General features: G+C 47.7%; 1 protein-coding gene across 1 annotated transcript in view; it reads right to left on the bottom strand.

Moving 5' to 3' along the window:
* Positions 1-27,488, bottom strand: part of PPP1R12A (protein phosphatase 1 regulatory subunit 12A) — a 152,420-nt gene that overhangs the window by 83,130 nt on the left and 41,802 nt on the right. Inside the window, exon 2 of the mRNA XM_054173838.1 lies at positions 8,846-8,976. Within this exon, the coding sequence (XP_054029813.1) occupies positions 8,846-8,976 (131 nt within the window). The remainder of the gene's footprint in view (positions 1-8,845; positions 8,977-27,488) is intronic.

The raw sequence follows: 27,488 nt of genomic DNA, 5'->3' as shown, positions 1-27,488 counted from the left end.
TAGATACAATCACTACATCAGAGAACTTATCTTGTTTGTAATTACATTGTGCAATGATGCAGTGACTAAATGTGCTCCACAAAATAACACTACTATTCTATTCTATCACACTGCAAGGTTTAGCATCACCCAGTAGTACTGAACTCAGCCTCACCCCTCATGACCTATCAATCTGCAATTCCCAGCAGTTGTTTGCCTGTCCAGTCCACATTGAGCTGCCTTGCAAACACACTTCTTAAAAAGGAACTATTACTCTTTATTCAAATTTTATAAGCAGCACCTCATCTGTAACCCAGATGTGTCGAGGAATGCCTTTTCTCACACCTTTTCCTGTCAGACCTGCTGTTTATAGCCCTCATTTTTTGTGTCTTGGTATTCAAATCGTAACCAAGGAACTCTCGGCAATGCACAGCAGCCTCATGTCTCTAGAGATACCATGCTGGATTTACATGGATCTCAGAAGAATCATGGAATTGTTAGGGCTGCAAGGGACCTCAAGGAGCATCCAGTTCCAACCCCCCTGCCATGGCCAGGGACACCTCACACTACAGCAGGTTGCTCACAGCCACATCCAGCCTGGCTTTCAAAACCTCCAGGGATGAGGTTTCCACCACCTCCCTGGGCAACCTGTGCCAGTCTCTCACCACCTTCATGGGGAACAACTTCTTCCTAACATCGAATCTCAATCTCCCCATTTCTAGTTTTGCTCCATTCCCCCCAGTCCTGTCACTCCCTGACACCCTCAAAAGTCCCTCCCCAGCTTTCTTGTGGCCCCCTTCAGAGACTGGAAGGCCACAATTTGGTCTCCTGGGAGCCTTCTCTTCTCCAGACTGAACAGCCCCAACTCCCTCAGTCTGTCTCCAGAGCAGAGCAGCTCCAGCCCTCTGCTCATCCTCATGGCCCTTCTCTGGATACCTTCCAGCACCTCCAGATCCTTCCTGGAACAGAGGCTCCAGAACTGGACACAGTGCTCCAGGTAGTGTTTCACCAGAGCAGAGTAGAGGAGGAGAATCACCTCCCTGGCCCTGCTGGCCACACTTCTCTTGCTGCAGCCCAGGCTCTGCTTGGCTCTCTGGGCTGCAAGTACACACTGCTGGCTCCTGTTGAGCTTCCCATCTACCACCACCCCCAAGTCCAAGAACTCAAGCAGATTTTATCCTGCCTCTATCAGGGCTAAGGCAGGAAAATACACCCAGATCAGGATCATTTGCACGAAATGACGTAGTTTAGGGTAGCCAACAAAAGGCACAGTTGTTAAGAAAGGGTAAGTAGGTCATAGTTGCTTTAGTGTCATTAGAAAGTCTACTGTACATGGCAGAACAGGGTCAAACTCATAATAGAGAAACACTGAAGGAAAGGCTGACAGAAAATAAAAGCTGAGAGGCTCAGAGGTGACAAACTGCATCCCTCACACCTTTTCTCCTAGAAGATAACTCAAAGCCAACTCCACAGTGAATTAAACTATTTTTAAATCAGCTAAGGGAATAACTAGTACCTCCAATATTTAATGGCACTAACAACTCCATACATTTCACAGTCTAAGAATCTGCCCCCCTCTAAAACAGCAATCTTGAATTAGTTGATAAGGCCCTGACAAGTGGCAAGATCTTCCTATGAACACAATAGAATAAACCAGGTTGGAAGAGACCTTCAAGATCATCACATCCAACACCACCTAATCAACTAAACCATGGCACCAAGCACCCTAGCAAGTTGCCTCCTAAATACCTCCAATGATGGTGACTCCACCACCTCCCCGGGCAGCCCATTCCAATGGGCAATCACTCTCCCTGCATAGAACTTCCTCCTAACCTACAGCCTAAACCTCCCCAGGTGCAGCTTGAGACTGTGTGCTCTTGTTCTGGTGCTGGGTGCCTGGGAGAAGAGACCAACCTCCATCCATATACAACCTCCCTTAAGGTAGTTGTCAAGAGCAATAAGGTCACCTGCTGAGCCTCCTCTTCTCCAGGCTAAGCCCCAGCTCCCTCAGCCTCTCCTCACAGGGCTGTGTTCCAAACCCCTCACCAACTTTGTTGCCCTTCTCTGGACTCGTTCCAGCAAGTCAACCTCCTTCCTAAACTGAGGGGCCCAGAACTGGACACAGGACTCAAGGTGTGGTCTAACCAGTGCAGTGTACAGGGGGAGAATGCCCTCCCTGCTCCTGCTGGCCACACTGTTCCTGATGCAGGCCAGGATGCCATTGGCCCTCCCGGCTGCCTGGGCACACTGCAGGCTCATGTTCAGCCTACCATCGACCAGCACCCCCTGGTCCCTCTCTGCCTGGCCGCTCTCCAGACACTCTGACCCCAGCCTGTAGCTCTGCATGGGGTTGCTGTGGCCAATGTGCAGAACCTGGCACTTGAATTTGTTCAATCTCCTGCCCTTGGACTCCGCCCATCTCTCCAGCCATAACTCTCAAAGCAGGATGGGCAACCTGTGCCAGTCTCTCACCACCCTCATGGGGAAGAACTTCTTCCTAACATCCAATCTCAATCTACCCATTCCTAGTTTTGCTCCATGCCCCCCAGTCCTATCACTCCCTGACACCCTCAAAAGTCTCTCCCCAGCTTTCTTGTAGCCCCCTTCAGATACTGGAAGGTCAGATAATAGGTGACAGCAAAAGATTTCAGATTAAAAACACTAAGTGATGGCTACTGATGACCAAGATATTAAAACTGAGAGAGAACTGTATTAGAAATGTCTACTTTGAAATGTATTTTGTGGCACCACCACCCTCAGATATCATGGAGGAACATTCAACGGCACCAGATGGTCCACACTCATGAAGTGGGAGATGGAGAGGACTCCGTCTCAGCACAAGCAGCTCTCTACAGCCAGGCTTCTGAAAAAAACATTCCAGACCTTTTTTTCCCCTCCATAGGCATGTATTTATGCCAACTGCTGCCAGCAAGTTAGATCAGCTCACTGATCCAAAAGAGAATAAACCCTCCAAAGCCCCTGAAGGCCAGTGTTCACTACTAGTTCCCACATTGCTGTGTGATCATTAGAAATGCAAGAGGAAAGGGTAAAAGCATGCAGAGGACAGGGAAAAACAGGAGGGAAAGAGTGCCTGTTTCTGGAGCAGTCCCAAGTTAAACCACATTAAGCATATTGTGAAATGGCACTGAATTCCCTTTACTAGCTGCTGCCAAATGAGCACTGGTCCCATCCTTGTACCACAGGCAGGAGTCATCATCCAGTACCTGCAGCAGCCGCCACGGGGTAATTAGACCTACATATAAACCACCCATCCCTGAGCATCTGTGTATGCAACCACAGGTTTGCAGCACTGCCTCTCCTCCAGACACCAGACTATAATCACTCATTTAATCATAATGGACTGTTACTAAAATAGAGAGATCCTGGGACAATGGCTTGCTGAGGGTTCAGCAAACAAGTTTGACTGCATTCACTTTCAGGTGTCTGGAGCCGGGAAAAGCAGATGGGCAGCAGCAGCAAGGCAGTGGTTATACACCAGCCTTTTCAAGTCACCTGTAAGCATCAGGGGAAGGAGGGGATACAATGCAGGAAACTCTGGGCAGGAAGGGAAGCATGTGAGCTAGGTTTTAGAGCAGCAGATTTGGTCAGGATTCTATTCTCTTCCTAAGTGATCCAAGGGAGGTTGCTCTGACCTTAAAAACTTATTGTCTAACTATAATCATATGCTTCAGCCTTTGAAACCTGGAAAATACAGAAGGTGCATGCTGAAATCATGCTAAGCCTTAGGGCCTTTGTAACTACATGTATCAAACAAGCCTCCCCAGCATAAAAGCAACCATTCTTAGGTATCCATTTACCACCTGAACCTGCCTCTAAAAGTGAGCACATCTTCAAGAAGAATAGAACTGGAGCAGACACATACTCATACTCTTGTAGCACCTTTGTTAGTCTCCAGCTCCTTGAATGGCTTTGCTGAACCAGATCCCATTTATATTCTGCATTTGTTTTTTATGCATGTGGATTACCCATCCCCTGAACCCAAGAACTTTTAGCATCTACAGTAACATGTGGCAAACTTTTCACAGGCTCACAGGATGTTAGGGGTTGGAAGGGACCCAAAGAGATCAGCAAGTCCAACCCTCCTGCCACAGCAGGAGCAGAGAATCCAGCACAGGTCACACAGGAACACAGCCAGACAGGGCTGGAAAGTCTCCAGAGAAGGAGACTCCACAGCCTCTCTGGGCAGCCTGCTCCAGTGCTCTGTGACCCTCCCAGTGAAGAAGTTCCTCCTCCTGTTGAGATCGAATCTCCTGTGCTGGAGTTTATACCCACTCTCCCTTGTCCTGTTCCTCACATTCAGTATCTACTGCACAAAGGGTTGGGTTGGGGTTTTTTTCCTCCACAAAAGCCTAACTATCAGCCCCTGGCTTGGACAGGAGCACACTGCGCTGGGTTAGGAACTGGCTGGAGGGCTGAGCCCAGAGAGTGGTGGTGAATGGTGCCACAGCCAGCTGGCAGCCAGGCACTAGTGGTGTGCCCCAAGGATCAGTGCTGGGCCCCATGCTCTTTAGCATCATTATTGATGATCTGGATGAGGGCATTGAGTCCATCATCAGTAAATTTGCTGACAACACCAAGCTGGGGGCAGGAGTTGATCTGCTGGAGGGTAGAGAGGCTCTGCAGAGGGACCTCGACAGGCTGGGCAGATGGGCAGAGTCCAAGGGCATGAGATTGAACACATCCAACTGTGTCAAATTCTAGACTGTAGACAAAATTTCTAGACTGTAGTTTTGCTTGTGAATACAGCTTCATTTGCTTCCACTGAGCCACTCTGGCAATTTTATATTGGGGGGAAATTTTCAACCCACCACACTACAATTAATAACCACAACCTTGCAAGAAAACAGCAAATTAATGGATGTCCTGTGCAAAATTGCTAGTTCATATTGCATAGGGCAGGAAGATGACAAGCTACTAGCTGCTGTCTCTTCAGAACTGTGTGTGCTTCATAATTCACCTCCATTAAGAGCTCCCATCCATGAACCAGAAAATTTAGTGTTCAGAATGAAACTTCTCAGATTCAGCCAGAGAAACATGCAAACACATTCTCATGATTCCCAAGTAAGATGCAGATGCTGGATGGCCAAGAAGGCCAATGGCATCCTGGCCTGCATCAAGAATAGTGTGGCCAGCAGGAGCAGGGAAGTCATTGTGCCCTTGGACGCTGCACTGGTTAGGCCACACCTTGAGTCCTGTGTCCAGTTCTGGGCTCCTCAGTTTAAGAAGGACATTGAGACACTTGAAGGTGTCCAGAGAAGGGCAACAAGGCTGGGGAGGGGTCTGGAGCACAGCCCTGTAAGGAGAGGCTGAGGGAGCTGGGGTTGCTTAGCCTGGAGAAGAGGAGGCTCAGGGGAGACCTTCTTGCTCTCTACAACTCCCTGAAGGGAGGTCGTAGCCAACTGGGGGTTGGTCTCTTCTCCCAGCCACCCAGCACCAGAACAAGAGCACACAGTCTCAAGCTGCACCAGGGGAGGTTTAGGCTGGAGGTGAGGAGAAAGTTCTTCCCAGAAAGAGTAATTGGTCATTGGGATGTGCTGCCCAGGGAGGTGGTGGAGTCACCATCCCTGAAGGTGTTCAAAAAAGGCTTGGATGTGGCACTTGGTGCCATGGTCTAGTCATGAGGTCTGTAGTGAAAGGTTGGACTGGATGATCTTTGAGGTCTCTTCCAACCTTGGTGATTCTGTGATGCAGTCTGAACTGTGTGCCAAACAGAAGTCAGATTTCTAAGGTCTGGTAACTTACTGCCTCATTCTCTCATCTTCCTCCAGTTTTGTCTCAGCAGCAAACTCTTTTTTGTAAATTATTTGAAGCTGAGCTCCTGAAGCAGCAGCCTGAAGAAGATCTAAACTCTGTGGGCCTCAACAGATATAAATATCCCTCCATTTAGGTCAGATTATCCTTCTCATCTCTACAACTCTCTGCAACTTGCTCTCCACAACTACCTGAAGGGAGGTTGTAGACAGGCAGAGGTTGGTCTCTTCTCCCAGGCACCCAGCACCAGAACAAGAGGACACAGTCTCAAGCTGTGCCAGGGGAGGTTTAGGCTGGAGGTGAGGAGGAATTTCTACACAGAGAGCGATTGCCCATTGGAATGTGCTGCCCAGGGAGGTGGAGGAGTCACCATCATTGGAGGTGTTGAGGAGGAGACTTGATAGGGTGCTTGGTTGCATGGTTTAGTTGATTAGGTGGTGCTGGAAGATAGATTGGATGCAATGATCTTGAAGATGTCTTCCAACCTGGTTTATTCTATTCTATGGGGAAATTTCTTCCAACAGCTTTCCCCCCCACAAAACCCTAAAACACACTGCTCCTCCCACAGCTCAATGTTCCACATCCCACAGAATTATAGTCCACTAATCTACTTTCTTTAAAAGCTATCTGTAGAAAAAGGCAGACAGGTCCTGTCCCAGGCTGAGAGGAAAGAACACAACAGGTGATAAGTCTTAAGTGATAGTCTACATTTCTGATACTCAGGTCAACAGTGAAAAACTGTCCTGTGGGCAACAGGAAGGGACCTGGGGGTGCTGGTTGATGGTAGGCTGAACATGAGCCTGCAGTGTGCCCAGGCAGCCAAGAAGGCCAATGGCATACTGGCTGCATCAGGAACAGTGTGGCCAGCAGGAGCAGGGAGGTCATTGTGCCCCTGTTCACTGCACTGGTTAGGCCACACCTTGAGTCCTGTGTCCAGTTCTGGGCCCCTCAGTTTAGGAAGGAGGTTGACTTGCTGGAAGGTGTCCAGAGAAGGGCAACAAAGTTGGGGAGGGGTCTGGAAGACAAGCCCTATGAGGAGAGACTGAGGGAGCTGGGGTTGCCTGGCCTGGAGAAGAGGAGACTCAGGGGTGACCTTCTTGCTCTCTACAACTGCCTTAAGGGAGGTTGTAGCCAGGTGGGGGTTGATCTCTTCTCCCAGGCAACCAGCACCAGAACAAGAGGACACAGTCTCAAGCTGCACCACGGGAGGTTTAGGCTGGAGTTTAGGAGGAAGTTCTACACAGAGGGAGTGATTGCCCATTGGAATGGGCTGCCTGAGGAGGTCGTGGAGTCACCATCATTGGAGGTGTTCAGGAGGAGACTTGATGGGGTACTTGGTTCCATGGTTTAGTTGATTAGGTGGTGTTGGATGATAGGTTGGATGTGATGATCTTGCAGGTGTCTTCCAACCTGGTTTATTCTATTCTATTCTACCATTTGCCTCCATTAGGCTGCAAAACCAAACCAGGAACATCTTTGCAATTTTTTTTCCTATTGTGGAAACAAGAAGGGCACGTGTTTCACCTCCACTAAGCTGAAGAAAGGCTTCTGTTATCTCAGTTTGTAGGGAAATGCTTCTCATAGTATAGCTAACAAGTAAACACTTCCAGTGTGCATGCAAGAGAGATTACAGCATCAAGCATCTGCAGAGTGTAGCAAGGCAGATTACAGGAGCTGCTAGCCACACAGTGCCCCACTTTAAAAAAGGTATAAAGATTTCTATGAACACCCAGGGAAATTTTTTCCCCCCATTGAAGGTAATATACAAGTCTCCAAAAATGTCTCCTTTCCCTTAAGATTCAAGGAGTTAAACCTCCAAAACTCATCAATACATGATCTTCTCAAGGTAAAAGCTCCATATTTCACCCCTGCAATTAGTGCAGCAACATAATTATATGCTTAAAACCCCCACTGCAGGCTTTCTCCTACTACTGTGTGTTTTACACTCATTCACACTGAGTTTAGCAGAATTAACTGAAGTCTGTGTTTACCCAAAGGGTCTTTAGAATTACTACTCTTGTTGCCTTCTTTACTGCAGAGCAGCATGCTCAACAACATATGTTACACAGTTTCTCAAAGCAATCATTATTTCCCATCAAAATAGACAACCTCTGGACAAGAAATGGATTTGAACATATCTTCCTCAGGGGCCCTCAACAGGCTTCAAGAAAAACAAGAAAACTACTACTGGAATTTGGTACTGAGGAAGCTTTAGTTGATACCATAACAGGCATTTGACTGTAAGATTTTGCTCCATGGCCAAAAGATTTAGTGAGAGTCACCACTTCATACCACACCTGAAAAAGAGAGGTTTCAAGACCACACAAAAAAAAAAAATCACAAAATGAATCTCCTATACATAAACTTATCCCATTCTAATGTTTCAGTCTGCTAATAAAATGCAAATTTCTTCTCCCTGTGCACCACTCCCCATAGCAAAATTTTTATCACAGGCTCTCAGGATGTTAGGGGTTGGAAGGGACCTCCAGAGATCATCAAGTCCAATCCCCCTGCCAGAGCAGGAGCAGAGAATCCAGCACAGGTCACACAGGAACGCATCCAGATGGGGCTTGGAAGTCTCTAAAGGAGACTCCATAATCTCTCTGGGCAGCCTGTTCCAGTGCTCTGTGACCTTCACAGTGGAGAAGTTCCTCCTCATGTTGAGGTGGAACCTCCTGTGCTGGAGTTTATATCCATTGCCCCTTGTCCTATCCCAGGGTGCAAGCGAGCAGAACCTATCCCCTCCCTCTCGACCCCCAGCCCTCAGCTATTGATAAACATTTATCAGATGCCCCCCTACAGAATAAAATAATTAAAAGAAAGATAAATCATTGGACAGTCATGAACAGTCTCAAATGTTTACATCTTACAGCTACCTAAGCTACAACAGGAGAAAATCAGGAAGAGATAAGGCAAAGCATCAACAGTTCACACCCAATACACGACATACAAAACCATTCTCTCTCACTGCATGCTCAGGGGCAACCACAAAAGACAACTGAAGAATGCCATCTGCTTCTAGAGCCCCCTCTGCCAATGTATTAGCAAAACACATGTATTTCAAAAATAAGAGGAGAAAAACAAAAAGGCTTACTCTGCTATATCAAGATATCCACAGGAAGCAGCTGCATGTAGAGGTATCCAGCCTTCATTATCTGGTTGGTTAATATTTGCTCCATTTTCCACCAGAAATTTCACCATATCTACGTTATCATCTATACAAGCCTACAAAGAAAGAGATTCAAGAAGTAAGTTCAGGTCAAAGCTGTTCTACAACACCGTGTATCTTCAGGCAACGCTTTTGGGGAATGGATCCTCAGGTCTGAGCAGGGCACAGGGTTTTGTTGGAGTTTGACTGCAGGACAGGAAGAATTTTGAGAGAAAAGCAGCAGCTGTTAGAGATTTGCAGAAAGTCCTTAAGTAAACAGATTCAAACAGAGTTTAGCAGAACCAACAAATATGATTTCCTCAGGTAAATTTGGGCTGGCTTTCGGAGAAGCCATTTACAACACACCCCCCCACAACCCTGCTCTCTGGTACACAGTGGTTCCCTTTATAAAGCCCCCAGGCCCTCAGCTCCATCCTGGACCTGGCTGAGTCACTCGAGTGGATATTGCAGTCCAATAAACAGCCACACCACCAAGCAGAGCTGTTGTGACCAAGAGATGGGAAGCAGTTAGGAAAACAATACCATAATGTGATTTTCACTAGCATGCAGTTTAGACCAAGGAACAGGGGGAGAAAGAAGGGGATGCTACATTACATTTGAACATCCCCCTGCTGCTTTCCCCTGCAGCATATTCTGTATCACCATAAGCCTTTGAAGAGCCTAGTAATCACTGCTGCTTACAAACTTAACTTATCCACCTGGCACGTTGCAAAAGTGTTACAATTTGTGCACAGCTCTTAATCAGCAACCAAACAGCACTGCCCAGATGTAGAACTACTGCAGGTCTCCATCTTGTCTGGCTCCTGTTTTGCTTTTCTTCCCTGCCTTTGACTAGTTTTCTCACAAGGGTGCTCAGGGAGTTTTCTTGCCAACTTCCATACTGCTGCCCTTAAAAGGGCAGAGCAACAGAGAGAAAAGTCCCTCTGCCTTTCAGGACAGCAAGGGCTCAAAACAGCTAGATCCCACAAGACTGGCATTCATTTTTGGGCTTAATAAATCAACAATGCTACAAAAGCAGAGGGCTGAAATACAAACTTTCACTGTTTGGGTCCTAAATCCTTCCAGAGCATTATGCCTGCAGCTGTGGCATACATTTGCCTTTTCAGACAACTCCTACAGCAATATGGACTAAAAAATGCATACTGCTTCATTATGGCAGATTGCCTTATTTAAGCAATTGGGCCTTCCAAAATTAATTCAGAAACTTTAGAATAGAATAAACCAGGTTAGAAGAGACCTTCAAGATCATCACATCCAACCTACCATCCAACACCACCCAATCAACTAAACCATGGCACCAAGCACCCTAGCAAGTCACCTCCAGGGATGGTGACTCCACTACCTCCCTGAGCAGCCCATTCCAATGGGCAATCACTCTCTCTGTGTAGAACTTCCTCCTAACATCCAGCCTAAACCTCCCCTGGTACAGCCTGAGACTGTGTCCTCCTGTTCTGGTGCTGGCTGCCTGGGAGAAAAGACCAACCTCTGCCTGTCTACAACCTCCCTTCAGGTAGTTGTAGAGAGCAAGAAGGTCACCCCTGAGTCTCCTCCTCTCCAGGCTAAGCAACCCCAGCTCCCTCAACCTCTCCTCCTAGGGCTTGTGTTCCAAGCCCCTCCCCAGCTTTGTTGCCCTTCTCTGGACACATTCCAGCAAGTCAGCCTCCTTCCTAAACCGAGGGGCCCACAACTGGACACAGGACTCAAGTACTCCTCTGCTCTGTAGCGCTGAGGCAACAGCTACACCGCGAGGGATCTGTGCTGCTGCTCCCTTTAGCCGGCCAAACAAAAATAGCAACAAGTTATCGCTCTCTGACCCCATCTGCTCCACTTAGGTACAAACTTCAGGCTTTGTTTAGAACGCAAGAGAGAACTGCTTTAACAACGACTCTCATCTGGGCTTGCTCATCTACAGACTTGCAGCGGGGCTGCCCTGAGACTGCAGCGCACTGTTTGCATTGTTTGCTTTGCAGGGTTTTTTTTAACTGAAAAGCATATTCTGGAGTGAAAACATTCCAAGGCCTTCCTACCTTACCAGGTTTTCTTGAAAACCATCTTCCTAAAAGATTTCTTTTGAAGAAAAATAAATTATCCTTTTAGTCATACCCATCCCTAAAAATCAGCAATTCTTTGAACAAAATAATGGATGAACATCCTCTAACAATAAAGATTACAATTTCCTCAGGCATATTGTCTTCACTGTGTTCCACTGATCATCATCATTATCTTCACTGATGATCTGGATGAGGGGATTGAGTCAGTCATCAGCAAATTTGGAGATGACCCCAAGTTGGGAGCAGATGTTGATCAGTTAGAGGGCAGAAGGGTTCTGCAGAGGGACCTCGACCGACTGGACAGATGGGCAGAGTCCAACAGGATGGCATTCAACAAATCCAAGTGCCAGGTGCTGCACTATGGCCACAACAACCCCATGCAGAGCTACAGGTTGGGGTCAGAGTGGCTGGAGAGCTGCCAAACAGAGAGGGACCTGGGGGTGCTGATTGACAGCCACCTAAACATGAGCCAGCAGTGTGCCCAGCTGGCCAAGAAGGCCAATGGCATCCTGGCCTGCATCAAGAATAGTGTGGCCAGCAGGAGCAGGGAAGTCATTGTGCCCCTGGACTCTGCATTGGTTAGGCCACACCTTGAGTCCTGTGTCCAGTTCTGGGCCCCTCAGTTGAAGAAGGACATTGAGACACTTGAACGTGTCCAGAGAAGGGCAATGAGGCTGGGGAGGGGTCTGGAGCACAGCCCTGTGAGGAGAGGCTGAGGGAGCTGGGATTGTTTAGCCTGGAGAAGAGAAGGCTCAGGGGAGACCTTCCTGCTCTCTACAACTACCTGAAGGGTGGTTGTAGCCAGGAAGGGGTTGGTCTCTTCTCCCAGGCAACCACCACCAGAACAAGAGGACACAGTCTCAAGCTGTGCCAGGGGAAGTTTAGGCTGGAGGTGAGGAGAAAGTTCTTCACTGAGAGAGTCGTTCGTCATTGGAATGTGCTGCCCAGGGAGGTGGTGGAGTCACCATCCCTGGAGGTGTTCAAGAGGGGATTGGATGTGGCACTTGGTGCCATGGTCTAGTCATGAGGTCTGTGGTGACAGGTTGGACTCTATGATCTTTGAGGTCTCTTCCAACCCTGGTGACACTGTGATCAGTGTGCAATGCTGCTATGCTGAGAACAACCTCTGGAAGAAAAGAAAGGCCTCTTTCTGCAAAGCATGTTCTCACTGAAAGGAAAAGGAACAATGCAAAGCATCACACAGGCACCTCTGGAGATCACTGAGTCCAACCCCCCTGCCAGAACACAGGAGTAGAGTCCAGTGCAGGTCACACAGGAATGCACCCAGGTAGCTCTGGAAAGTCTCCAGAGGAGACTCCACCACCTCTCTGGGGAGCCTGCTCCAGTGCTCTGTGAGCCTGACTAAACAGTAACATTAACCCAGCCATGCTTTACATATGCCATCCAGCCAGATTTTCAGGATACTGAATTTGCCTGACAATTGCTATCCTATCTATATCCTAACATACACCAGTTCATTATAAGGAGAATCAATTTATCAGTAAACTCTGGAATTGCCTAAGCATTTTAAAATACACATCTTTTAATATTTCATTTCAATGGGTGGCACACTTGAGAACCTTAAAATCCTCTATAAATTCATCATCTGTGAAATAAAGATAGATATCTTTGTGGGTGCCATGGACAGTGGCACTGAGTGCACCCTCAGCAAGTTTGCTGACAACACCAAGCTGCGAGGTGCAGCAGACATGCTGGAGGGAAGGGATGCCATCCAGAGGGACCTGGACAGGCTGGAGAGGTGGGCACAAGCCAACCTCATGAGGTTCAACAAGACCAAATGCAGGGTCCTGCAGCTGGGTCGAGGCAATCCCAGGCACAAATCCAGGCTGGGCAGGGACTGGCTGGAAAGCAGCCCTGAGGAGAGAGACTTGGGGGTGCTGGTGGTGGAGAAGCTCAACATGAGCTCTCAGTGTGCACTTGCAGCCCAGAAAGCCAATCAGAGCCTGGGCTGCAGCAAGAGAAGTGTGGCCAGCAGGTCAAGGGAGGGGATTCTCCCCCTCTACTCAGCTCTGGTGAGACCCCACCTGCACTACTGCCTCCAGTTCTGAAGCCCCTATTACAAGAGGGATCTGGAGGTGCTGGAAGGTGTCCAGAGAAGGGCCACGAGGATGATCAGAGGGCTGGAGCTGCTCTCCTATGAGGACAGACTGAAGGAGTTGGGGCTGTGCAGTCTGGAGAAGAGAAGGCTCCCAGGTGACCTCATTGTGGCCTTCCAGTATCTGAAGGGGGCTACAAGAAGGCTGGGGAGGGACTTCTCAGGAGATCAGGTAGTGATAGGACTAGGGGGAATGGAATGAAGCTGCAGGTGGGGAGATTCAGGCTGGACAAGAGAAGGAAGTTCTTCACCATGAGAGTGGTGAAGCCCTGGCATGGGTTGTCCAGGGAGGTGATTGAGGCCCTGTCCCTGGAGGTGTTTAAGCCCAGGCTGGATAAGGCTCTGGCCAGGCTGATCTAGTGTGGGGTGTCCCTGCCCATGGCAGGGGGATTGGAACCAAATGATCCTTGTGGTCCCTTCCAATCCTGACTGATACTATGATACTATACTTTGATATCTTCAAGTTGATCAGCACTTCTAAAACAAGAAGGCCTGATCACCACTTCATATTTCAATATATGGCCCACATGAGTACCTTAAAATCCTCCATACATCCATACTCTGTGGAATAAAGATATCTTAAAAGCTGATGAGCCCTATTAGAAGACCATCTGGTTGTTCATACAGCACAATCCTTGCCCATTTTTTGAGTGTACATAAGAGAAAACTGGCAAGAGACAGAAAAAATACCGTTGCTAAGTGAATCAAAAGCTTACATATGCAGCACATTAAAAGACATATGACTAAGTGGCTAAAAATATTTGACCAAATTTGGGCAGTTTATTGTGCCATACATGGCAAGAAGCAGGAGGGCTCAAAGACACTTGGAGTCTTACTGGGGATTGCGTATTGACGACAAACAAAGGTCAACAATCTGTGGGATTCGTTTTAGATATGTATTAGGAGGACAGGAGAATTCAGATAATACAAGGATCTACTTGCATCTGCACACAGCAGAGTTCTGCCATGACTGGAGATCATACTTGGGACATGTCAGTAATGTTCCTCAGAAGTGATTCTGAACAGCTCTAACAACTGTCTTCTGGCACAGTGGAAGCCACAGAAGCTGATCAAACAGAAGAGACTTGTCTAGTTTAAAAGGCACAACCACCCTTTGAGCTTCTTGAAACAAACACAAGAGAACAGAAGAGAACAGAAGAGAACAGAAGAGAACAGAAGAGAACAGAAGAGAACAGAAGAGAACAGAAGAGAACAGAAGAGAACAGAAGAGAACAGAAGAGAACAGAAGAGAACAGAAGAGAACAGAAGAGAACAGAAGAGAACAGAAGAGAACAGAAGAGAACAGAAGAGAACAGAAGAGAACAGAAGAGAACAGAAGAGAACAGAAGAGAACAGAAGAGAACAGAAGAGAACAGAAGAGAACAGAAGAGAACAGAAGAGAACAGAAGAGAACAGAAGAGAACAGACCTTCAAGATCATCGCGTCCAACCCATCAACCAATCCAACCCACCTAAACAACTAAACCATGGCACCAAGCACCCCATCAAGTCTCCTCCTGAATGAACCTTGCACCCCAAATATTTTATAGTGGCTTCCAAGATGGTTACTACCTGTCTTAAGATGAAGAAAATTGAAGGAGGACATTGAGATACTTGAGTATGTCCAGAGAAGGGCAATGAGGCTGGGGAGAGGAGGGGCTGAGGGAGCTGGGGTTGCTTAGCCTGGAGAAGAGGAGGCTCAGGGAAGACCTCATTGCCCTCTACAACTACCTGAAGGGGGGTTGTAGACAGGAAAGGGTTGGTCTCTTCTCTCTGGCAACCAGCACCAGAACAAGAAGACACAGTCTCAAGCTGCACCAGGGGAAGTTTAGGCTGGATGTTAGGAAGGAGTTCTTCATAGAAATAGTTATTGGCCATTGGAATGTGCTGCCCAGGGTGGTGGTGGAGTCCCCATCCCTGGAGGTGTTCAAAAAGGGATTGCATGTGGCACTTGGAGCCATGGTTTAGTTAGTCAGGAGGTGTTTGGTATTAGGTAATAGGTTGGACTTGGTGATCTCTGAGGTCTTGTCCAACCTGGTTGATTCTGTGAAAAGCAAACACAATTGATCCTATTGCTGAAGAACACATATGAAAGACATCCCACTTCTCCTTGTCCCCTTCTCCCCCTCACTAGCCCTGCAGGAAGGTGTTTGACAGCCTGTATCAGTCTCAGCACTTCCCCTATGAAAGACACCTCAGACAATCAGCAGGTACCTGAAGTCAGAAAGCCAAGAGACAAATCTCATAAAAGAAGTTTTATCTCCATGTTTTTCCATTCCTACTCTCCTTGTCGTTGTGCTATCTTTGCAGTCACTTCTGAAAGCAATATTTATCAAGTGCCAGAAGCGCCTCTGTTGTTGGAGGCTGACATCTCAACCCCAAAAGGAAAGCTTGTCAGAACAGCATGATAAACTTAAAGCAACAGCCTCCAAAAAGTCTGCTCTTCTAGACCTCAGCCTGAAAGTCACCAGGAAGGAAAAGGCAGCATACATGCAAGATTTAAGCAACAAGAGTTCCACTGATTTTACAGTGACTCCAAGCCAAAAACTCACACCATGCCTTCTGTCCCAGTCCCTGCATGGAGGCTAGACAGCCACAGGCCTTCCTCTCCCATGTCTGCTACAATCCTTTTTCTTGGTTCTTGGCATTTATCTTCTCATCCCTGCTCTCCACCTTCACAGTTGTGAGGCTCAGCTAGACCTTCAGTTGCCATTTAGTCAAACCACAGGTCAACTAAAGCTCCTTCCAAGCGCTTACTGACTGCTGCGTCTGGAGAGCACACACACCAGGCAGCTGCTGGGGCAAGCAGAAGAGCGCCACAGGATCTCACAGCCAAGATTCCCTTCATCCCATGCACTGCTTCTGTCTCCCAACCCCATTCCCACTCTCCACAGACCCTGCCAAATTTGACAGAAGTTAGCCAATGGGCTCCAACCAGAACAGCTGGAAAGTACAAGCATATAAACCTTGGTTTTAAAACTAGGTTAATGAGATGTAAAGGAAGCAACACAAAGTGAGGATGATAATATAAAGTCTGGTTAGCTCCTGCAGTAAGAACAAAGATGAAATCTCAAAGGAAGTAAACAAAAGCCACAAAAGAAAAATGCTTTGTGTGTCTGGACAGCAAAGACTGACAGCAGCCTGCTCCCACACAGACCAACACTATGTAGGTCCAACTTGTCCTGGAAACAGCATGCCTACATGACACATCCTGGTGAGGGACTTTGGAGGGTGTCAGGTACTCATGGGACTGGGAGGAATGGAGCAAAACTAGGAATGGGGAGATTCAGATTGGATGTTAGGAAGAAGTTCTTCACCATGGGGGTGGTGAGAGACTGGCACAGGTTGCCCAGGGAGGTGGTGGAAGCCTCATCCCTGGTGGTTTTGAAGGCCAGGCTGGATGTGGCTCTGAGCAACTAACTACAGCCCTTCTAATTCACCTCTGGATGGCACTGGCCTTCATGGCCACAAGAGCACATTGCTGCCTCATGGTCAACAACCCATCCACTAGGACCCCCAGGTCCTTTTCCCCTTCACTGCTCTCCAACAGGTCAGTCCCCAACCTGCACCGACACCTGGGGCTGTTCTTTCCCAGGTGCAAGACTCTACACTTGCCCTTGTTGAATCACACTCAATCTCTCCTTGTCTTCACAGTTTCTTTCAATTTCTCCCTCACTTCACAGGCTGAGCTCCACAATTACCACTTCTACCTGAAGCATCCCCCTGACCCTCTCCAGTAAGCTCAGCACCACCAGATAATCCCCACACTTTGAATGACTGTATCAATAATTTTTGCCCTCAAGAAGAAAGGTTTTGTTAGGGCAGAGGACATTGACACTTCACTCGTAGCACTGTTGATTAACAAACAAATATAGTCAAAGGATTTAAAGCAACCTTGAGCACCACTTCTCACTTCCATCAGGTCACAGGTGTCTTCTGCACATTCATTAGGAATGCAGCACAAATAAGCAATAAGACACAGGAAATGAACACAAAAGCTCCAACTTCCATGTTACAGATTCAAGGGAAGCTGGCAGCTACAACCACTGGAACAGAAGAGGAGTGTTTTTCTGCATCTTACATTTGATCACAGTCATTAATCCAAGGTTTTGGTACTAAATGAAACATCCTAACCGTCTAATATTAGTGATGCCAGTGTCCTAAAACTCAAGAGCGCTTGGGAACACTACCAGGATCAAGGACAACAGGAATGACCAACAAATGAGGCCAGGAGATATTAGCAATTACAATTATATGCTATTTCATGAATCATAGAATGATAGAATTGTTAGGGGTAGAAGGGACCTCAAGGATCAGCCAGTTCCAAGCCCCCTGCCATGGCCAGGGACACCTCACACTACAGCAGGTTGCTCACAGCCACATCCAGCCTGGCTGCAAAAACCTCCAGGCATGAGGCTTCCACCACCTCCCTGGGCAACCTGTGCCAGTCTCTCACCACCCTCATGGGGAAGAACTCCTTCCTAACATCCAATCTGAATCTACCCATTTCTAGTTTTGCTCCATTCCCCCCAGTCCTATCACTCCCTGACACCCTCAAAGTCCCTCCCCAGCTTTCTTGTAGCCCAATTCAGACACTGGAAGGCCACAAGAAGGTCTCCTGGGGGCCTTCTCCACTCCAGACTGAACAGCCCCAACTCTCTCAGTCTGAATCCATAGCAGAGCAGCTCCAGCCCTCTGCTCATCTTCGTGGCCCTTCTCTGGACACCTTCCAGCACCTCCAGATCCTTCCTGGAACAGAGGCTCCAGAACTGGACACAGAGCTCCAGGTGTGGTCTCAGCAAGAGTGGAGCAGAGAGGGAAAATCCCCTCCCTGGCCCTGCTGGCCACACTTCTCTTGCTGCAGCCCAGGATCTGATTGGCTTTCTGGGCTACAAGTGCTCACTGCTGGCTCCTGTTGAGCTTCTCCTCCAACAGCACCCCCGAGGCCTTTTCTTCAGGGCTGCTCTCAAGCCAGTCCCTGCCCAGCCTATATCAGTATTTGGGATTGCCCTGCCCCAGCTGCAGGACCTTGCACTTGGTCTTGTTGAACCTGATGAGGCTGCCATGGGCCCAGCTCTGCAGCCTGTCCAAGTCCCTCTGGATGGATCCCTTCCCCCAGCTGTCAGCTGCACCACACAGCTTGGTGTCATCAGCAAACCTGCTGAGGGTGCACTCAATGCCACTGTCCATGACACCAGCAAAGGTGTTAAACAAGACTGGTCCAGGACTGATCCCTGAGGGACTCCACTTGGACATGCAGCCATCATTACAACAGCATGTATTTTACATTTGCTGTGTATTAATACAGTACATAGAGGGTTGAAAGCCTATTGCTGCTTGTAACACTCACAGCAAGAAACAGGACAGTTCTGGTGTTGTAACACAACTTCAGGCAGCAATCTAGTATTACACATGACATGTTGCTCAATTATGAAGTGAAGTATAATCTTTCCAGGGTTCATTGGGCCAACTCACAACTTCCATTTTTCAGTCAGCTGGGCAGCTCAGCGTACTGACAAAGCCTAGGGTTGAGATTCAAGAGTTCACTTTCTTAAAGCATGCTTAAGAGTAAAACATGGAACAGTTTAACATGCATATATTAGGATATATGCACTAGGAATATTCCATTTTTGCTACACTGGTGTTATTTTCACAGAATCACAGCGTGTTAAGGGCTGGAAGGGACCTTGAAAGCTCATCCAGTCCAGCCCCACTGCCAGAGCAGTATCACCTAGAGCAGATCACACAGGAACACACCCAAGCAGGTCTTGAATATCTCCACAGAGGGAGGCTCCAACCTGCCCTGGGCAGCCTCTTCCAGGGTTCTGTCACCCTCACAAGGGAAAAAAATAAATTCTTCCTCATGCTTCCATGGAACCTCCTATTCCTCAACTTCCACCACTGCCCCTTGTGCTGGCATTGGGCATCACCCAGCAGAGCCTGGCTCCAGCCTCTGGGCACTCACCCTGCACATCTTTATCAACAGCAATGAGGCCTCCCCCTCAGGCTCCTTTTCTCTGAGCTACAGCCCTCAGCTCCCTCAGGCTCTCCTAAGGAAGATTCCACTCCCCTAAATCACAGTATCACAGTATAACTAAGGTTGGAAGAGACCTCGAGGATCATCGAGTCCAACCTGTCTCCACAGACCTCATGACTAGACCATGGCACCAAGTGCCACATCCAATCTCCTCTTGAACACCTCCAGGGATGGTGACTCCACCACCTCCCTGGGCAGCACATTCCAATGGCGAACAACTCGCTCAGTGAAGAGCTTTCTCCTCATCAAGTCTAAACCTCCCCTGGCACAGCTTGAGATTGTGTCCTCTTGTTCTGGTGCTGGTTGCCTGGGAGAAGAGACCAACCCCTTCCTGGCTACAACCACCTTTCAGGTAGTTGTAGAGGGCAATGAGGCCACCCCTGAGCCTCCTCTTCTCCAGGCTAACAGTATCAAATCATCTTTGTGTCTCTGTGCTGGAATCTTTCACGCAGTTCCCCGAGGTCCTTCCCGAACTGAGGGGCCCAGAACTGGACACAATACTCCAGATTTGGCCTCAGCAGGGCAGAGCAGAGGGGGAGGAGAACCTCTCTCAACCGAGTAGCCACAGCCCTTCTAATCCACCCCAGCTTGCCATTGGCCTTGCTGGCCACAAGAACACATTGCTGGCTCATGGTCATGTTTAGCTTGTTTGTAAATGCTGTGTGTATGCTGCACCTCTGTGTGTTATTTGCAGTTAAGAATGGCCTACAGTTTAAAATCCCAGAGAGCTGGTCCACACAAAGCTGTTAAAACCATAGCTGCCATATCCAATAACTTGAAGTAACAAATCACTTTCAGAGTACTTAATTGCTCTTGCAGGTTTCAGCAGTTTCAGGTTTATGGCCTGTATTTGTCTCACCCCGGAATATGAGTCAATCCTGGCATAAATTTCAACATCAAACTGTTTCCTCCACTGCAGGGCAGAAAATTTTAGTCCAGAGAAGTTTCTTGTGTGGAAAATGAGAATCCTTCCAGGCTCTTGCAAAAGCAGGTGGGCAAGACACCTTCTCCTAAGCAGAAACCCCTCCTGGAGGCTGATGCAATGTTTCATGTCCATTCTAGTCTCATGGGGAAGGCATGCAGAGACTATTGAAAGTGAGCACCCACTATTTAATCCGTATGCTGCAGGGCTGTCAAACACAGACACAAAGAGGCAAATCATTCCAGAAGTCAAACTTCTCTAGCTGTTAATTCAATTGCACATTAGCACCTGGTCATATGCAACAGCTCGCTCAGAATTTCTCTCAGCTCCAAGAGGTAGATAAAAACCAGGGGCTGCATGGGATCAGCACAATGCAATTTTCAGACTGCAAGTTTGCCTTGTTTCCACTGGCACGCCAGTTTGCAATCTATAGTAAGACCTGTGAGTTTAATTAAGGGCAGCATTCATTACAAACACTACAATCTATTGCTGCTGAAACTGATACAATCTATGTGAGCAATCTGCTCTAGTGTGAGGTGCCCCTGCCCAGGGAAGGGTGGATGGAACGAGACAATCCTTGAGGTCCCTTAAATCTTAACAACGCTATGATTCCACGTGTTATACAACTGATTTCAGAGGGACTTCCCACTATTGGAACACTAATGAATGCTTAATCCTTGTTCTTAATCAGGAATGTAAGAGAACACATATTGAAATGGTTCTAGCATGTTTCAAGTACATATGCAATTATTCTTGTCCTCTAACCTCCTGCCAGGATAAATCATTGAATCATAGAATCAAGCAGGCTGGAAAGGACCTGAGAGATCATCAAGTCCAACCTAATATCGAACACCTCCTGACAACGAAACCATGGCTCCAAGTGCCACATCCAAGCCTTTTTTGAACACCTCCACCACCTCCCTAGGCAGCACATTCCAATGGCAAATCTCTATTTCTGGGAAGAACTTTCTCCTCACCTCCAGCCTAAGCCTCCCCTGGTGCAGCTTGAGACTGTGTCCTCTTGTTCTGGTGCTGGTGGCCTGGGAGAAGAGGCCAACCTCTGCCTGTCAACAACCTCCCTTCAAGTAGTTGTAGACAGTAATAAGGACTCCCCTGAGCCTCCTCTTCTAAACAACCCCAGCTCCCTCAGCCTCTCCTCACAGGGCTGTGCTCCAGACCCCTCCCCAGCCTCACTGCCCTTCTCTGGACACATTCAAGTGTCTCAATGACCTTCTTGAGGAGCCCAGAACTGGACACAGGACTCGGAGTGGCCTAACCAGTGCTGAGCACAGGGCAGAATGACTTCCCTGCTCCTGCTGGCCACACTATTCCTGATGCAGGCCAGGATGCCCTTGGCCTTCTTGGCCTCCTGGGCACACTGTTGGCTCATGTTCAGCTGCTCTTAACCAGTACCCCCAGGTCCTTCTCTGCCTGGCTGCTCTCCAGCCACTCCGACTCCAGCCTGCAGCACTGCATGGGGTTGCTGTGGCCAATGTGTAGAACCTGGCACTTGGGCTTGTTAAATGCCATCAAGCTGGACTCCACCCATCTGCCCAGGCTGGCAGTGGGCTGTAACATGTTATTTACTATAACCAGAGATAATACCATTCCTGTTAGCAATCCCCAGTGATGGATTAAGACACTCCAAGAGACACTAGATGCACAAAACCACCTCCCTATGCGCTTGATTTCCTGGTTTTGCTGGGAAAAAAATGTATCTCACCTAACCCAGCATTACATGCACATTACTGTCAAATAATTATTTCTCTCCTTTTTCAAAGCCATGTGCAGATCTATCTACAGAAATGCCTGAAATTCTTACACCAAGAATTCTCTCTTAATTTAAGCTACCATAGAAAATATTAATGGCATTATTTCAATTAGTAGGGAAAAACCCTCAAGAAGACTTGCCAAAAAAAATGTGGATGGCCTGCCAAAAAAAACAAACCCCAAGACCCAACAACCCCAAAAACCCTAGAAAATGAGATCTCATAGAGGAAAAAAAGAATGCTAGCCCTTACCAATTATTTTAGAAGGGATCCAATCAAAGGACTTTCAAAGACTCAAATACTGATACTGCAGCAGATCTATTTGCCCCTTTGCCTCTTTTTCCTGCTGGCTGAATATATTGACATTGCTATCAATATTAATTATAAAACCACAGAATTGTCAGGGTTGGAAGGGACCTCAGGGATCATTCAGTTCCAACCCCCTGCCATGGGCAGGGACACCTCACACTACAGCAGTTTGCTCACAGCCACATCCAGCCTGGCCTGAAAAACCTCCAGGCATGAGGCTTCCACCACCTCCCTGGGCAACCTGTTCCATTACTATATGTTACTATAGGTTGTCAACATAGTGAAGATACTGCATGGGAGAGGCTAGAGAGCTGCCAAACAGAGAGGGGTGCTGATTGACAGCCACCTAAACATGAGCCAGCAGTGTGCCCAGATGCATTAGGAATAATGTGGCCAGCAGGAGCAGGGAAGTCATTCTGCCCCTGTACACTGCACTGGTTAGGCCACACCTTGGGTCCTGTGTCCAGTTCTGGGCCCCTCAGTTTAAGAAGGACATTGAGACACTTGAACGTGTCCAGAGAAGGGCAACGAGGCTGGGGAGAGGCCTTGAGCACAGCCCTGTGAGGAGACATTCACAAACTGCCTTCAACCCTGAGGGCTTCAGTAGGTAGGTATGCACAAACCATGGGTGACAGATTCTCATTTCAGCTATATGCCATTGAAACCCACATTATTTGTCCTGTAGTCAGTGACTTTAGGAGTTAATTCCAGAGCCACATTTCAGACTCCCTCATTTCACAAACGGCTTTCTTGCTCTTCTGGCCCTGAGCTTTCACAGTCTGCTTTCTGAGACTGTTTCAACCCTTGTGGCTGATGCACCATCCTCAGTAGGACATGGACACGTGAACTCTCCACATCTGCCTCCTGGCATGTACAAAAACAGATTTTACTCACTAAAAACAAACATTTGAAGGAGTAAGGATAATTTTCATACCCTAAACATGCAGCACCATTGAAGAAAAGGCCTTAGGGGTGCTGGTGGAGAGAAGCTCAACAGGAGCCAGCAGTGAGCACTTGCAGTCCAGACAGCCAAGCAGAGCCTGGGCTGCAGCAAGAGAAGTGTGGCCAGCAGGGACAGGGAGGGGATTCTCCCCCTCTGCTCAGACCCCACCTGGAGCACTGTGTCCAGATCTGGAGCCCCTAATACAAGAAGGATCTGGAGGTGCTGGAAGGTGTCCAGAGAAGGGCCACAAGGATGAGCAGGGGACTGGAGCTGCTCTGCTATGGAGACAGACTGAGGGAGTTGGGGTTGTTCAGTCTGGAGAAGAGAAGGCTCCCAGGACACCTTCTTGTGTCCTTCTAGGATCTGAAGGGGGCTGCAAGAAAACTGGGGAGGGACTTTTGAGGGTGTCAGGGAATGAGAGGACTGGGGGGAATGGAATAAAACTAGAAATGGGTAGATTCAGACTGGGTTAGAAGTTGTTCCCCATGAGGGTGGTGAGAGACTGGCACAGATTGCCCAGGGAGGTGGTGGAAGCCTCATGCCTGGAGGTTTTTCAGGCCAGGCTGGCTGTGGCTGTGAGCAACCTGCTGTAGTGTGAGGTGTCCCTGCCCATGGCAGGGGGGTTGGAACTGGATGCTCCTTGAGGTCCCTTCCAACCCTGACAATTCCATGATTCTCAGTATTTATTGCTACCATCCTAGAAGATAGTTACTCATTTTCCACATCCCTGAGATGCAGAAGGCTGTGTCACCTACAATATGTATTTCTGACAGGGTCAAATTAAAGGATATATCATATTGAAGACACATTGTTTCCAGGAGTGCACATAACCTGCTTTCAGCACAGGGGCATTTTCAACTGAAAATACTCCATGTGCTGGTTACCCTTGAATTCCTGACCAAGTTAATCATAGAGCCAAACACAAAGGCACCAAGAAAACTTACTAGAAGGATCTCTTCACATAAACAAACAGCTTTGTTAAAACCAATTGTGCCAGGCCTCATTTCTTTCTTCCCCTCTGCTTCAGATTATCACCTAAATACAGGTTTGAGTTGTTGGGAGAAAACAACTGAGCTGCCTTGGAAGGAAGCAAACCTGACCACAGCTATCAGTGCTGTAAACTCTTACAGGCTACGCTGGTGATCTTGTCATCAACTGACATTTAATCCTTTGCTTCAAGAGGAGATAGGAGAAGTTCTCAGTGCTTTCCAATTTGCCAAGTGAAGTGGCAAAGCTGAGCAGAATAGAAGCAGTAACATTGAATTTAATAAAAGCAATGATAATCTTGCATCCCACCAAAGGAAAACCCCCCCCAACATATTGATAGAGAATACTAAAGCAACCCAAAGATAGAGCTTCTGCATGCTCTCTTTCCTACTACATGTTACTATTGACAGCAAAGAGCATTTTTAACAGCAGAAACCAAGACTACAGGTAGGAAAAAAAAACAACCACCACACAAACCCCAAAACACAACACCAAGAAGAGGCAGTAAGACATTTTCACACCTAGGAATGATTCACTCAATTAGCACTTGCCAGGAGTAGTTTTCTATACTATACAGAATCAGAGAATTGTTAGAAGTAGGAGGAACCTCAAGGATCAGCCAGTTCCAACCCCCCTGCCATGGCCAGGGACACCTCACACTACAGCAGGTTGCTCACAGCCACATCCAGCCTGGCTGCAAAAACCTCCAGGCATGAGGCTTCCACCACCTCCCTGGGCAACCTGTGCCAGTCTCTCACCACACTCTTGGGGAACAACTCCTTCCTAACATCCAATCTCAATCTACCCATTTCTAGTTTTGCTCCATCCCCCCCAGTCCTATCACTCCCTGACACCCTCAGAAGTCCCTCCCCAGTTTTCTTGGGGCTCCCTTCAGATCCTGAAAGGCCACAATTAGGTCTCCTGGGAGCCTTCTCTTCTCCAGAACGAACAGCCCAAACTTTCTCAGTGTCTCCCTAGCAGAGCAGCTCCAGCCCTCTGATCATCCTCATGATCCTTCTCTGGACACCTTCCAGCACCTCCAGATCCTTCCTGGAACAGAGGCTCCAGAACTGGACACAGAGCTCCAGGTGAAGTCTCAGCAGAGTGGAGCAGATGGGGAGAATCCCCTCCCTGGCCCTGCTGGCCACACTTCTCTTGCTGCAGCCCAGGCTCTGCTTGGCTCTCTGGGCTGCAAGTGCTCACTGCTGGCTCCTGTTGAGCTTCTCCAACAGCACCCCCGAGGCCTTTTCCTCAGGGCTGCTCTCAAGCCAGTCCCTGCCCAGCCTATATCAGTGTTTGGGATTGCCCTGACCCCGAGGCAGGACCTTGCAATGTCAGAAGTGCAAGTGTGTTTTTTGTAAGCTGTCAATGCTGATGTTATTCAGGGCTTTCAGGGGATTCTCTGCAAATAAACAACTGGTTTGTGCAAGTCACTGAGATAAGAATGGATAAAAAAAAGGTACATGGTGTGACATAGGAATTATTGACATTTAATATGCAACAAAACTTATACAATCCTGTACCTGGATGGTAACAAGAAATAAGCTGAGAGCAAAAGTGGCATTTTGAATGGTTAAACATTAATCAATTTACCTGAAGTGTGGAATACATGTTAATCAAAGCTACATTTAGTACACAAACCAAATTAACCAATGGTGGTACTACATACTGACTAATCTGTTAGCAGAAAGATCAAGGGGTCTTCAAATAAATTGTTCTAGTGAGATTACCCAAAAGCAAATGAGCCAAACTTGTTACAGAAAGCATCAAACTGCTGTCCCCTCTTAAAGCTGGAATTTTTAATACACATTTTGGCTATTCAGTTAGCAACAATGTGAGAAACCTGCAGCCTCCAGGCCCCACAACCCTGCAGGTGTCAGACAGCTTTTGCCAGGGATACCAGAAGTTACACCTCAGCGGTTCTCAGGGCAGCCTTAGCTTCGAAGCAGAGCAAGAGAGCCATGTTTAGAAACCTCCAGGATAATCCTGTTAGCATTTTAAACTGCTACAGACAGTGTAGTGTGCTTTGCACTCATCAGTGATGCATATGCATTTTACCTTCTCAAGAGAAAATACAAGGAAGCAGTTCTCCCATTTCCCTTCCTAGGAAGGGTTGGCTGTGGTCCACACACATACATAACCACATTGATAAACAGCTCAGTTCGTTTTTGACTTCAGAAATATATATTCAGCACAAACCCCAATGTATCCAGGGCCTAGTTTGCTGTCTAATCTGCTGAAAGTATGAAGAAATAGCTCAAGGGAGCACACAAGGCATAGACAATGCTAAAAATTTCAGTGTTGGGCAATTTCCATAATACACATTTTGGTGAAGGGCCTGGAGAATAAATCTGATGGAGAGCAACTGAAGGAGCTGGGGATGGTTAGTGTGAATCAGAGGAGGCTGAAGGGAGACCTCATGGCTGTCTACCAATACCTGAAAGGACCTTAACGAGAGGCTGCTGCTGGTTTCTTCTCACAGGTCATTAGTGACAGAAGAAGAGGGAATGGCCTCAAGCTGCCCCTGGGTAGCTTTAGACTGGACATTAGGAAACATTTTTTCAGGGCAAGAGTGGTCAGGGATTGGAATGTGCTGCCCAGGGAAATGGTGGAGGCACCAAGCCTGGCTGTGTTTCAAGGTGGTTTGGATGTGGTGCTTGGGGCTACGGTTTAGGGGTGACCCTTGCAGAGTAGGGTTCTGGGTTGGACTTGGTGATCCTCAGGGTCTCTTCCAACCTGATTGTTTCTGAACTGTAAGCAAAAACACAGAATCACTTGGAACAATCTGTCCAAAGCCTCTTTCCTCCATTAATCAGCACAGAGAAATGTCACCCTGATCCCCAAAAGGTAAAGTACTTGCACCAAAGGTCACCAAGTCTCAAATAAATCCTTTGCAATGATAAGATCAACTCATAATATACCTAAAGCCAAAATTCAAGTAAGCCTGGGCACTTGAGGAATTCCTTAGGAATTAAATAAGGCTGCATTCATGCTGTACCTTTGATAAACAATCTGCTAAAATAACAGAAATGAAATGTTTTAGTGTAGCTAACAAAACTTTATCCAAACAGAAAGGAGATGATAATCAAACACACACTGAGCCTCTGTTAGAGTAACTTCAAAAAGGATTCCTAGAATCACAGAATGGTCTGGGCTGGAAAGGATCTCCAAAAGGTCATGTAGCCCAACCTCCCCACAGCCAGCACAGACATCCCCAGCTAGATGAGGCTGCTCAGGGCCTCAATTCAACACCAAACTCCCTCTCTCTCAGAAGCTATCAATGCAGCTGTTCCACCTACATAAATGTGGCATTCAAGTTAGAATAAAATAGAATAAACCAGGTTGGAAGAGACCTTTGACATCGTGTCCAACCTATCATCCAACACCACCTAATCAACTAAACCATGGCACCAAGCACCCCATCAAGTCACCTCC

Source organism: Dryobates pubescens, chromosome 27, assembly GCF_014839835.1.
Source record: "Dryobates pubescens isolate bDryPub1 chromosome 27, bDryPub1.pri, whole genome shotgun sequence".
In the NCBI taxonomy this organism is placed as follows: domain Eukaryota; kingdom Metazoa; phylum Chordata; class Aves; order Piciformes; family Picidae; genus Dryobates; species Dryobates pubescens.
Note: the sequence above shows the minus strand (reverse complement) of the source record. Positions and strands in the feature narration are given on the sequence as shown.